General features: G+C 36.9%; 1 protein-coding gene across 8 annotated transcripts in view; it reads right to left on the reverse strand.

Moving 5' to 3' along the window:
• The window catches only part of FAM189A1 (family with sequence similarity 189 member A1), a 180,077-nt gene that overhangs the window by 70,966 nt on the left and 94,158 nt on the right, over nucleotides 1-14,953 (reverse strand). For 7 of the 8 annotated variants that reach the window (XR_003923596.2, XR_003923595.2, XR_003923594.2 and 4 more), the window contains exon 3: nucleotides 2,297-2,407. Coding sequence is in view for 4 of the 8 variants with exons in the window: in XM_030015729.2 (XP_029871589.1) it covers nucleotides 2,297-2,407 (111 nt within the window). In the remaining 4 variants the exon portion in view is untranslated. Of the gene's footprint in view, nucleotides 1-2,296; nucleotides 2,408-14,186; nucleotides 14,193-14,953 lie in introns of all 8 variants that reach the window. The other variant, XM_030015732.2, reaches the window with a different exon arrangement.

A 14,953-nucleotide genomic window follows, 5' to 3' on the forward strand; every position in this document is an offset into this window, starting at 1 on the left:
GCTCTGCTCAGCCATATATACATACACACACATTTTCTTCATTTAATACTATAATCAATTAAATGTCAAAAACAGTAAGTAGTTAAGAACATGTTGGTTCTGAAATAATTTATGCATCATAGAGCAGAGAAATTCTAGGGGACTTCGCCAACAAATCAAACAGTGAGCTATTGAGCAAGAAAGAGGTAAATTCATGTTTCCAAAATTCCGATGTTTCTTCCTTTTTTTTCTTTAGGGCTTTGATACTATCCTACATGAGAGATGTGGCAAGATGGCATTGCTTGAGAACATGGAACATGACATATCAACCAACAGAGCATGATGTCTAGACATAAGCCTAAGAAATTCATTACAATGACACTCCAGGTCAAAATACCATGTTTAAAAAATTATAGCAGATAGGTCACACAATATAGTTACATAGTTGCATTATATAGTTAGGAAAGCATTCATTTTGAGAGACTACTTTTAGTCTTTCTTCCGTGCAGATACAAAGACATTTTTCTAAGTCTTCATGGGAAGTTCTGATATAAATGCAGTCCCTCAAAGTAACTTCGAAATAGTCCTAATGTCAAAGCAAGGATCTCAAAACAAATTAGTAAGACTCACTTCAAAGATCTTCCACAAAAAATACCTATGATACTTCTTTTCTCATGAAAAAAACCAACAAACCCCACAACTATTATTATTACTATAAAAAGCAGCTATTTTTTCCATAGCACTCCAAAGTACAGCATGCATCTTGCAACAGCTCCAGGTTCGACCAGTTGATTTTTCCAGCTCTGCAGCACAACTCCAACTCCCCATCAAAACAAGAGCCAGGAACTTTATCAAGAGTTTCCTAGATGAAATATTTTATAGTGAAAACCCTTCCTTCCTCTCTTTGGGTCACTGCTGGTTTTCCACTGAGTCAGCTATCTGGCTCTATCCATCTCTTCTATAAAGCCTTTACCCCAATCACACCTGGAAATTGCAAACACTGTAGAAAGCTTAGCAGAATACCTAAGCTTTTCCAGACTAACTGATGGAGCTGCAGACATACCCCTCTGAAACAGGTAGGGCGATAGGAAAACAGAATACAGGCTTAAAAGCTGAGTAAAGAAGGTGAAGGCATGTGACACGTCACACCCAATAGTTTCCTGTTCTGTATTTTTCATACGTATTTTGAAATATTTGCTGAAATGCTTTATATTATTTTAACTTAGTGTTATTAAATATATTGTGTGCAAACATAATAAATATAATAAAATATAATAAAATAAAAGCCTGAAGGCTTTTACTGGACAAAAACCTCAGAACAAAGGAGGAAGACAATGGCTGAATAGAAGAGGTGCACAAGCATTTTGTAGAGTCATCTGTTGGCATTAGAGAGACAAATGTCTCTTCTCTTTATTGTTCAAATCAATGTCTTGGGGCGCGAAAGTGCATGTATTCCTAATGAATCCTATGAGTGCATACTCATACAGTTTAAACAGTTTGATTGGTCTACTGACAGACAGATTATACCAAAAAGAGCACTGATGCATATCCATAAATGTTCTCCGGTCCATTTGTCAATCTTAAAATTTAATGTCATTTGTTTCCTCAGTTGGGGGGGAGGGAGATAATTGTTTTATTATTTACTTTAAATCAGAGATTTCAGACATGAGTTTCGTTCTGTAGACATCTTCATAAGTTTAAGTCAGAAAATATGTTAGTTCCATGTATATTACTTTTTTCCTCGAGATAAAAACATAAAGACTTTATGTATACTGTACCTTTTAATAATTTAGAGCATGCCACATCAGATTAATTTTTATTATTCTGTATTTTATTTAACATAAGTAACATACATTTGCTTTGGAAATTAAAAAAAAGAACTCCTTTAGGTCGGCAAATAAAGTATTAACATACACATACCAAAACACTACTATCAGTACATCTGTGAAATACACTGGCTGTATAAGGAGCTATTGGATGAAATCCTGATACTGCTGACATCAAATGGTAATCATTGCACTGCTTTGATGTGGCCTGTATTGCACCTATTCTGTTTAAGCATCATTTGTACCATGACAATAAGAAGCAAGGCTTTCTAATTTTACAACATACTTTTTGAGGTGACAAAACACTGTAAATACATTAGCACTTTAACTCTCAAACCTTTCCCAACATGATTTTTCATACTGTAACGCCTATAGATGGCTTTACTAAACACAGACTGTTTTGAAAATTAAAGGAATATGTGTATAAAACCCAAACAAATGAAAAATAAAATCCATTGCCCTTTATAAGTGACTTGTTTTTCATTACTCACCAACTGACATCCTTCCAGGGACTTTACCAGCTGAGCGTTCTGACAAGAGAGAATGGAACCAGCCAAGTTCAGCATTACGCACACTGCAGACAGCAGCATGAAAAAGGTTATCTGGAAAAAAACCAAAAAGCCTATTATTATTCACTGCAAGAGGCAAGCAAGAAAAAAATATCATTTAGACATTCAAGAACTTCCAGCCTGTCATACGTTACATGGATGGTAACATTTTATACATTTTAAAGAAAAGAGTAGAGTAATCTTTAATCTGACAACATCCTGAGTCTCACACTATAAGAGAAAGCTAAATCAAAACTAGACTTGACTGTCATCTATTTTCCTCCAGCCATTTCAAAATCATCCATTTATCTCCCACTTTTATCACACACTCTGAAAATTTAATGGGTTTTATGAATGAGTATTATTAACAAGTAAGATATGAAAAAATATTTTTATAATAAAAAGTAGACTTAAAACAATTTAAATCCTTTTTGATGAGGATATGGTATCTTAAACAGGAAAAGTATTTGTGAAAATCATGTATCATGAGTTTGTACAAGTTGGGGAAAAAGGTGAATAAAATTCTGGATATATATAACTACTTGGTTTTTAAACAACTACAATTTAAGCAGCATCCTCCACATCAACTACCCATTGCGTTAATTACTCCTTTCGCCTCTTTTCAAAACATGCCAAAACAGTCATTAACTTGATTGCATCTGCTTAACTATCATTTTAATGCTTTAGAAGTAAAAAAACCTGGCCCAGTGTGGGCAGAGAGAAATCCCAGTATGTAGGGAACTCGATATGTAGGGAAGTAGAAAGGCACAAGCAGTAAGAGGCCAAGAATAAACACATGCTCAATATATGGTCACCTTAAATATTCAGTGTTCACATTGCCATATAACACTCATACTCCTATTGAGTTATCTGAAATTAGTAAGAAATTCTGTTGCATCTTTTTTCCGTAAGCATGCCCATAGTTTACAATCTTTCACTGTTCCCACAAGATGTTATCTTTTGTCAATGCCTACGCTATGAGTATTTCTGGCAACTTTAACTCCAAAATTGTTGGATTTTTTTTTTTTTTAGTGTTTTTCAAATGAAAAAATAGAATTTGAATAGTTCCCCTCTTCGCCAACCTAAGCCTTACTTAACAGAAAAATTCCCAATTGACAAATCTAAGGGTTAAATTACATCTCCATTGCACATTTTGAAAAAAAAAAACCCCAAGATTTCAACTATTTTTACAATTTAATACTCCTATATTTTGTGTATGAAAAACAACCTGTGACAAATCTGTGTCAAAATCAAAACTTCTAGAATAAAAGGCATACTGCTACCATATAATAATGGGCAACTAGATAATGTCTGTGTGTCTATATACTGTTACATATGTAGAGAAATACTGATACTATAAGTAGTATAAAATCTGCACCAATGGATATCTTGCAGACTCAATATTTATGTATCATGTCATTTTATTATTTCTTAATTTTTGTATTTTTAATCATTGTAATCCAAGAACTTTATGTACTTATTTTTGCTAATACGGCCAAAAACTAATATACTTGATAGAGTGATACTTGTTAAAACATTGAGCTTTCTGACATACTAAAGATGATTTTTAACATACATGTTCTAGCCCTTTAACTGCAAATTCATTTGAACAGTTAATGGAACTTTTACCAAAAATAGGAAATTTATTTCTTTTTATTTATTTGTTTTGTTGTTTATTTTTTATGGTGGCAGTATTTCAATTGCTAACCTTGTACTGCAAATTTTCCTGAAGTAAATCCACGTTACTGGTTATATCGTATTCCTTTTATGAACCCTAGACATGTTCCTGAAAAATCACATCTTTAAAGAAGCCCTGATTGCCTTACAGAAGGGAATAGCCAGGTGTGCAAATGGACTTCTGCTGCGGCTTTGTGTGGCGCGGTTGGTTTTTTTGGTAGCGGGGAAGGGGCTACAGGGCCGGCTCCTGTGAGAAGCTGCTCGAAGCTTCCCCGGCTCCAAGATGGACCCGCCGCCGGCCAAGGCCGAGCCCGTCAGCGATGGCGGTCGCGCCTCTGGGAGAACGGATTTCCGAAGGGGAACCGGTAGTGAGCGGGGGGATTGGAACGTGAGAGGAACCCCTCTGCGGATCCCGAGGTCAGGGAAGGAGGAGGGGGAGGAGGGGCCCCTGAGGAGGTTGGTGCCCCCGCAGCCCGTGGTGAGAGGGCAGCTGTCCCCCCCAGCCCGTGACTCCATGGGAAAGCCCGCGCTGGAGCGGCGCGTGGCTGAAGATCGGCCCGCGGAAAGGACCCACGCCAGGGAAGTTTGTGAGGAACTGCAGCCCGCAGAAAGGACTCACGCTGGAGAAGTTCGTGGAGGACTGTCTCCCGCGGGAGGGACCCCACGGCGGAGCAGGGGACGAGTGAGGAGTGTCCCCCTGAGGAGGAAGGAGCGGCAGAGACAGGGTGTGGGGAGCTGACCCCAACCGCCATTCCCCATCCCCCTGCGCCGCTGGGGGGAGGAGGGAGAGAGAACCGGGAGCGGAGTTGAGCCGGGAAGGAGGGAGGGCTGGGGGGAAGGTGCTCTCAGGTTTGGTTTTACTTCCCAATATCCTTGTTTTGATTTGATTTGTAGTAAGTTAAATTGATTTTGTTTTCTTCCCCAAGTTGAGCCTGTCTTTTGCCCGTGACCATAAGTGGGGAGCGATCCCTCCCAGTCCTTATCTTGATCCACAAGCCTTTCTTTATATTTTCTCCTCATCCCACGATGGCCAGGGGCGGGGAGTGAGCGAACGGCTGCGTGGTGCTTTGTTACTGGCCGGGCTGAAAGGACAACAACTTCAAAATGTGTTTGATTCAAAAAAATGTAAATGTCAGACACCTTTTCTCTGACAAGTACAATTCGTATATGAAGCTTCAGCCATTTCAAAAACCACCAAAGTAACAAAAGGCGAACATCCTCTAATTTGATGTTGATCTACTTGGGTAGGCTCCCAGGAAATGAAAAATACATAGTGTGATGCTAAGGCTGATGAAATCCAGTCCTTTGCTGACATATAACTTCCAAATAAAGTCATCAGAACTGTGTATAATCTCAACACCTTTATAGTTCTCCTGCTACAACACCAAATAGTTAATTCTTCACACTTAAAACAATTTCCTTATTTATTCAATTGTCCCCTCATTAATCCCTGGCAGAACGAATGCAGCACTTGCTGCTCAGAGAACCTTCCTCAGCTAATGAAGGCTACAAAGTTCTATGAAGTCCAGCAAGTTCTGAAAGCTGAAAGAAAACAGAGTTCCCTATGCTGAAGGAACACCTACTGTATCAACTCTGCTCCAAACGCCCTTCATTAGTCACATACCTTCAGGAAAAGAAGGGTCCTGAACAGTTTTTGAAAGCTACCACAAGCACTTTTTTGGAAAAATGAACAAAAAACCCCCTGCAATCTCCGCATTATTAACCAAAGGACAGAAGTCGTGTTACAAATTTTAGTCGCCAGCTTCATATTCTTCCAAACATCACAGCTGACAACAAGGTTTGTAACCTAGGTCAGGTTTATCTATCTTTTACAGTACTTCCTCCATATAAGCATTCATTAATGATGAAACCTCTATTGGCATTTCCAAAGTAACCTCTTCCTCTTGTCACAGGTGAAGACAAGAGAGAAGGATCCAGTACTCTGTCAAAATCATGTAACAGGCTCTTACAATTTCTGCTCTTCTCTGTGGGTCCAAGTCTCACATTCTGTATAGAAGTTGCATTTAAAAGTGACAGCCACCAGTGACATGGTCACATATCAAACACTGAAGTCCTCCTTCACACTTGTCTTCCCAGTTTTGCTATTTTACGCCTCACTTCTCAATGTCCTGTGCAAGGCATTACCTAAGCTGGGCTGGACATGTAGTTAGAAGGGAAAACTCGGGTCCCATGCAAGCTTTTTGCAACTACCTTGCCTCTTGCAGAGCACAAAGAGACTAATAAAAGCAATTTAAGTATTTCCAATATCCTTCCTTAATGCTTCTCACCTAAATACCAAAAAAGCTTTCCACTGATGGAATAGGACACACCCTGTTATGCTGTTATCACAACTTTTGAGGTGAAGCTCACCACCATGCTGGAAGCCTCAACAGAGAAAAGGAGACATAAAAATATCAATTACCACATTAACAGGCATTAAAAAAAAAAATGTTCAGTGTGCTTAATGTTTTTATTACAAATCAGTCTTTTCTAACATGGGCACAAGTACAATAAAGATAAACATATCTGCAACCCTTTGAAGGAGTGGTCATTGTGGATTATGATGGAGAGCCAACGCTACATTATGACACACTGTAGATGAAGTTAGATACACATTATTCATGAAATTAAGTATATGTAATTTCCACATTAAAATTTTCCTCAGAAAATGAGCTACTGAATATTTGCTCTGAGAGCTCAGTGTGACACACTTGCAGGAGCAGTATGAAACTATTAATAAAGAGTGTAAAATGCAGTTAACCCAACGACCAAGGGCAAGAGCTTACACTGGAGAAAATACAGAATTAAGTGTCAGACACTGAAGGGCTATGACATCTTAATGCTGCTTTAAAACTACAGTATTATGTTCTTTACTTTTCTACCTATGACATATAAACAAGAGAAAATATTCCTAGAATTCAGGAAGATGCATTAATACAACTAACCTCCAAAAGCTTTACAGCCACCAAGAATTAGTACATAAACAAAAAGTGAAGCCAATTGATTTATTATGACATAGAGTTAGCAGAATTAACTGGAGAAGTCAAAGCTGATATTCTATACAAAGCACTGTATAGAATAAATGTTAATAGGACTACTTACTTAAATGTTACCATAGTCTTAAACTAATTCTACAAAACTAATTAGCTCTGCTCTGAGGCAATGATTTAAAATGATATAACAACTCACAATTTGAAATGTCATCTTGCACTTGGAATAATAAACTAGCTTAATTCTCTTTATGACCTTAGTCTGCTGCTTTCATTTCATTTTTTCAATAATTTTGAGGTTCAGGTTACATGAAATAGGTTCTTTTGGCCTTCTCATAGAAAAAAACTATTTAAAGATCAAGCCTTCACATCAGCTCTCCACCAAAAGGAGAAGAAATTTCCCAATACAAAGGGAGGCTGAGCCCAGAGCCTAATGGAATATCTTCGCTGTACTCCTGAAAGACAGGGATGAAGGATATTTGATTTTGGACATACATTGCAACAGCAAGAAACCTTACCAGTTTCTATTTAATCATCAATTACATTGTTTCTTTGCAGAAGTCTCAACTTCTATGATCATATGATCATGTGAATCTCTCAGATTTCATCTAAAATAAAACACTTTATAGGCTACTTGGTCATCACATTAAAAAGTTAAAAAAGCCTGATACAAGACTACAGATTTCAAAATCAGCCCCCTCCACCCACATTATTAGAAGAAAGCTAGTGAATTTTAAGTCTGTGTCATGGAATTTCAACAGCTGAGTTTAATACAGCTAGAGCTGGTCTTTGAAATTCCTACCATAGCACCAAAAACAGTTGTAATGGAGAAGATGGGGAACAACCTTATCTTTCCTTTTATTCTGCCTATTCATGAATTAAAGCCTCAATGAAAGTTTAGGGACTGGGTCACACTAACAAATTCTCCAGGTTCTGTCAGACTCCTTCCCAGTCAAAGTTTCTGATTTTATTTAATTACAGACTTACATGTACAGCTGGACTATCAGTAAAATGGGAATGTGCACACAAAACATTTTTGCAGAGTGGTTTGAAATTTATTGATGAAAAATCCTCTTTAGAAGGGTATGTGTTATTTTCACCATTTGTATTTTGGAAACAGTCTAGATTCATGCTATTGTTTTCTTACTAAACTTTTACAGAGTTCCCATTTTCCTTATCAGTCATAAACTAAAATGTTGCATACATCAGATTGAATAATTAGTTTATAAGTAAACTGATTAATGAAGGATTACTTGTGATTTTGTCTTTAGCTAAACTATGATCTTGCTTTGCTTCAACAGTGCCCTGGGAAATTCACTATGATTTTTTTCACAATCTTAGGACTATACCTAGACATTTGATGTAGATATCTTTCCCTGCTGTGCTGGAAGAGCTATACTTCCCAGAACTTCGGAGAAGAGTCAAAAATAAATTTACAATTCAACCAAATTCTCAACTGATTACTCTTTATTCCTTCAGAATGCAGGCAGAATGCAGCAACGTAAAAAAGGCTGCACTGGTCCCATGCTATGGCAGAAGACCTGAAGAGCCATCCCAGGAAATAAGGAAGGGCAGAGCCACATGAGGCTCCCCTTTACACTCCCTCACAGGCAAGAAGAATCTGGCTTTAATTTGCATTACTGAAATTTTCAAATAGAATATCATTAGCTTAAAGCAGAAATAATGCCCGGAGCAACAGTACTGAACATGATCCTTCAAAAGAATAAGAATCAGTCATTAGATTCTGGTTTTTTTCCAGATATGAAGACCTTTTAGTGAAATGATACAGTACAAAACAAAAACAAAAGAGAGCCAAATATCTTTCCTTTCCTCCTACTGAGTGAAGAAAGAACTGTTTAGGATACAGAACACAGGAAATTATCGACCATAATGCAGCTTATGCTGGTGGAGAATCGCAAAACAAGAATTTTCATACTGATATAAAACAGAAGTGGAGTAATATGCCTTCATGGACTAACCAGATTGCCAGCCACCAATATTTATGAAGCTTATCTTTCTACTAAGTAAAACAAATGCACTGGCTTATTCCATTCCTTCAGCAGCAACAATAAAGAAAAGAGAAGACAGATGCCAGATAACACACAGTCCTGCTGTTCACTCTGCCCAAAACACATTCATACTTAACTAGCACAACTGCTTAATCTCCTCCCCTTTTGTGTTAGCTTGTAAGCATAAAAAGGAACATAAAGCATTAAGATGAATATAGTGAAAGAAAATACATTATCATTCTATTCATGTTTCTTTGAATAATTTATCTATGTATGTATTCCACATATTTATGCTTTTATGCATATTTTTTCTAGAGTCTTGCAAATGCTTTGAACTGATTCCATTGTGTTTTGCTGACAGGCAAAATTAAGATTTACTACCTATACAAAGGTTCATGTCTGTGGTACATACATTACCTTTTGGGATAAAGAAATTAAGCGTATTGGGTTATTTCATCAGGGGTCACATCTAAAAACTTCATTGCTAGGTCAAGTATCTATACAGGTGTGCTGGTTTTGGCTAGGATAGAGTTAATTTTCTTCATAGTAGCTAGTGTGGGGCTATGTTTTGGGTTTGTGCTGGAAACAGCATTGATAATACAGGGATGTTTTCCTTACTGCTGAGCAGGGCTTACACAGAGCCAAGCCCTTTTCTGCTTCTCACCCCACCCCACCAGCAAGCAGGCTGGGGGGGCACAAGAAGTTGGGAGGGGACACAGCCAGGACTGCTGACCCCAACCGACCAAAGGGATATTCCAGACCACAGGACGTCATGCTCAGCATATAAAGCTGGGGAAGAAGGAGGAAGGGGGGACGCTTGGAGTGATGGCGTTTGTCTTCCCAAGTAACCGTTACGTGTGATGGAGCCCTGCTTTCCTGGGGATGGCTGAACACCTGCCTGCCCATGGGAAGTGGTGAATGAACTCCTTGTTTTGTTTTGCTTTGCTTGCATGCGTGGCTTTCACTTTCCCTATTAAACTGTTCTTATCTCAACCCACAAGTTTTACTTGTTTTCAATTCTCCTCCCCATCCCACCGGGGCTGGGGGGAGGAGCGAACGAGTGGCTGCTTGGTGCTTAGTTGCTGGCTGGGATTAAACCACAACAGGTCTTCATCTGACTGATCAGATCACTGAACAAAGCATAAATAAAAGAAAAGACATGCAGGATTGCAGAGGACTTTTTTATGTTCTTTAGTAGAATGAATATCTAATTTATTCAAAGGTGAATTACTTTTGAAACAAAGAACAGGGGAAACTTTGCCTTTCAGTCATTTCTGTGTCCTTAGAAAAAGGGAACCATACATTGGGTATTCAGGATAACCTCTGCTTCTGAATTACTTGAAATGGATGACTAAGAAAGAGCACTTGCCATGCACGAGTCTACAAATAGAATTACTACATTCTGGGATTCTAAGAAGCAGGCAGTTAGCAGCCTCTGTCCTAGTGCTATCAATTTGACTGTAATGAACATATGCATTCCTCTGTAAATTCTTTTCTGACCTGACCTCTCCAGCAAACAAGGATTACGAGAAAGCATGATCCCAATCAAAAGAAAAAGGTTTAATTATCACAAATGCTCTGATGAGCCTTGATTATTTCTGCAACATCAAACTGATGCAAAAGATTTTGCAAAATACTAAGGGATACTGTAGGATAGGCATTAGCTAAAGAAAGCAAACTGAAATTTGGCAAGGAATTAACCCACTCAAATATTCCAGAAATTGGTTTTAATTGAATTACACATTTCTGAAAACTGTTTTAAGTATAAATATACAGAGTATATCAAGAATGAGTTTTAATCATTGCAGTCCCAACATGCACACTTAGTAAGAGGCCACACCATACACATCTGCACAGAATGAAAATTCAGTTCTCACCATGCCTTTACAAGGGATGGCCTGTAATAAGGGACCTTCCATACTGAAAGAAAAAAAAATTATTTAAGCCCTGACTTTAACAAGTTATGTTATCTTTCCATTATAAAGGAAGTTATTTGTAGTCCTATCTTTAGTAAAATTTGTAAACATGCCTCTAAAAATAGAGTACCATGGAAATCATTAAGACTAAAGAGGCCTGGATAGACCGAAAATGTTTGAAAATACAGTGCAATTACCACTTATCTTTCCTACTCCAATCATTTTTATTCGTTTTTCATGTTTCTGACACAATGCTATTTTTGATAACTGATTAAAAAAAATATTTAAAGTGTAATTTGGAAAACGTATTCACTGGACTATACTAAAGATGAGGAAAGAACTTCTGCAAACATCGCTTTCTAGTCATGTCAGCAGAATTTTCTGCAACGTTCTCTCTTAAGAGGACACAAATCTAAGAATGCCTGTGTATTTAATAAATAATATGAAAATATGTAAATATAGTTGTTATTTTACAGACTGCATATACCATCAGAAGAACATTTCTCCTATCAGTGTCACAAGTCTGCCTCATATTTTTCAGTCACCATAGTCTGAGCAATAAAATATGAAAAAATATAGACAGCTATATTCCCTAAAACTCACTCACTCGTTTGACACTAATACACAGATTAAATCAGTGTCAAAATGATTGTTAATCATACTGCAAGAGAACAAACACTGAGGATTATATTATGCTTTAGGACACTATTCAATACTTTCACAGTGCAATCTCTTTCAGGGAGGAAGAATTTCCAGCAGCAATACTGAAAAAGTTAGGCAGTTAGGCAAAATGGAGAAACACCCCACAAAAAGATCTAAAGTACAACTATGAATATGCATTGCATTTGCATTTTATAGAACAAAAATACAAATAAACAACTATCTTCTTGGTACCTTAATTATTCCAATACTGGTCATTCATGCCTTTTCAACAACAGAAATGAACTTAGTACTTTAATACCAAAAACCCTCACAGAGATATGATAAGGACATATTTTTAACTGATCAATTCTATGAAATGCACATTTGAATATGGAGAGAGAACATTTAAAAGCCACCATACTGCCCGACAGTCTGAAGCTGTATGAAACCTGCATCTACACTGGTGTCTGGATGCTTCTGAGATATGAAGTGTTAATTTAAAAGTCATCTATAAGATAGGGTAGTTCCCCACCATACTTTCTAGACAGAGTAGTATGTGAGGTAATCCATTTGTACATCACCATAGAAATTAATTTTGTTTTCCTTATTAGTTTCTTATTGTCCTAGACTCAAGAAAATATTTTTACTGACAACTCAATAAAGGGAGATATCCTGGAAAAAAAAAAAAATTGCATTTCAGAACCATATACGGTTCTAATTTTCTTTCTTCTCCCTTCCCATCCACTTGTAATTATATACCAGAAAAATATTGCAGAAGCTCTAATACTTCCATGACAAAAGTAATTTATGCCAACTTTATTCTTACTTGAGCAACTACTTAAGTGCTCAAGAAGCAGAAAGATGGAATATGATCTTTGTGGGAGACGGTCCTTGCATCATAACTGAGCTTGATTAAAAGGCACTACGGTGTCTTAAATCTGCTGCAATGACAAAAGAACTTCTACCCACCTATACTACACTTGGATTTTGGGTAGAAAAGACTAAAAATGGCTTGCAATTGTATGTTGCCAGAAGTTCACCACAGAGTCTAAAAATGCTGACATAGGCCATTTATGGTACCTTCTCTATTCTCATCAGTGACCTTAGGACTGGTGGTTAAAAGGAAAGTAAAATGTCTCTTTAAAAACAATTAATATTAAAACGTTCAGTCATGGTCAAAAACTTTTTTGTGATGATCACTACAGCTATACTTAAAATTGTATTTGTAAGAAACCTTAACTTCTGAAGGACAATATGGAAAAACAGTCCTAAAAATAAACCAGTTATTCTATGAGTACTGTAACAAATGAAGCCTGGTTTCCTATGATGTTTTGTTTCAACCACATTTCTTATTCACACTGCATTCTCCTATGTTTTCTTATCACCTCTCAAAGAGTCTCAAGTTCCTTCTCCTTCTATCTTTCCATTGTCCAGCTATCTGCCACCATACAAGAAACACCACAGGTCTGTGACTAGTTGCAAACTGCATGTGCTGTCCGACCAACGTGGGTGTGCTTGGCAGATCAGTTAGCTGACCAAATAGTCATGTTAGTCTTTCCCTTAGTGGGAACACTCATTCCGGTTATATCCTCTACTCAGTTACCAATATTATCTATACTTCAAGGATTTTTCTCTCTTTAAAACCTATATTCTTCTGTCAGATTTGGTTGAAATTGTTCTGTCTGCTCCAACATTACCAGGGAGGAACAGCAGACAATGAAAGAGACTTTATAAATGCCGTTTCTTTAGAAAAATACTGGAACATAGGTTTATACACAGCCATTCACAAGATCTGGGATGTGGAAAGTCTGAAGATTCTAGGGCAAAGAGAGGTTGGCAGCCCTAAATCCACACTTCCATATCCGTGCAGAACTAAATTTCTGTAAAAATGAATAATGCTTTGATTGGAGCATGTCTGCAAATTTCTTTTAATGTATCATAAGCTTCTCTTACCTATAACTGTGGTTTAAAGCTTTTATTTTTTTGTCTGAGAATTGTTTTTGTCATAACATGGGACAGTTGAAAAAGGTGAAGGATAATGAACCTTTTCAATACAAACGTCTTCTTGCACTGTGAATACACACACAATGGCAGCTCTCAGATGTTCCTGTCTCCTCTGAAAACTTTGAGATTCCTTATTATTTCTCATAATGTAACATTTTTTACTGTAATAAAGTTTCTACTCAAATAGTGATACTGTACAAAACCATGTATGGTTACAGATCAACACATTTTGGCATTTTATTGTGTTCAAAATATAGCTCATTTTTAAGGCAACTTTTAAGAATAGCAGGCAGTATGACTATAGAAATCTGAAAATTAGCACCTTTTAGAAAATTATTAGTATTCTCAGTGAGATTATTTGTGAAGTTTTTTTCTGCACATTTCTTAAATGTAGATACAACCATACACCTGCCTTCAGAATGTCCCAAAGTAGATCATCTTAATTTTATGGATGCTACCAAAAAAATCAAAGGGATTTAGAGAACCTGATATATTCTCTCCCTCCATCCTTTTTCATCACTTTCATTTTTGTCTCTTAATGTTGCTTTTTTTCTCCACAATGGACCTCAAGTAATTTATTCTCTTCTGTTTTTACCATAAGCTTTAGAATTCCTTTCATCTTATTTCCCAAAGGCACAGTTAAAACTGTATTACCTGCAGAAGTGCAATCTTTAATCCTTGAGATAGTTGGCTTAAACCACCTTTTTGCCCTTACTTTTACTGTGTCTTTCACAATTTGTTTCTTGAAGTGTTAGGAGGGAAAAAGGGGAGAAATAAAAGAACAACCAACTCTAGTATACACTGCAGTTCGTGACTTGCAACAGAAGACATTAACATTTTAGATTTTCTGCCAACGCACAGCTTTCTACCAAAAAGTAAAATTCATTGAAGTTGTACATCAAAGCAAAAAACATACTGGAGAAGCCATAGTATGCTACTACTACTCTAACGAAGTAAGTTTGAGAAGACAGCGTTTCTTACGCAAAAGGAGAAAAATTTACTAACTGAAGAACTTCAAATTCCATTACAATGACAATTCAGTATTATCCACATTCTTAAAAAAAAAAAAAAAAAAAAAAAGTTAAAACTCCTAGTAAAACAAATACCTAAGGACTCCCAACTGCAAAATTAATACTTGCAAAGATACAGCCCTCACGATGTCTGAATGTAACCATCAGTTAAATATTCAATTAAGTGCATCATATTATAACCTTAAGAAAAACTAACAGCCATTATTAAATTTCTATAACCAGGAAATACTCCAAAAACGTCCATGCTAACTGTAAGTATATCAAAGCATTATGTAAGTGCCAATGCATTCCTCTACATTGCTATGTAATCTTCTGAATTAATACTGCTAAT

This window comes from Aquila chrysaetos, chromosome 5 (assembly GCF_900496995.4).
Source record: "Aquila chrysaetos chrysaetos chromosome 5, bAquChr1.4, whole genome shotgun sequence".
NCBI lineage: Eukaryota > Metazoa > Chordata > Aves > Accipitriformes > Accipitridae > Aquila > Aquila chrysaetos.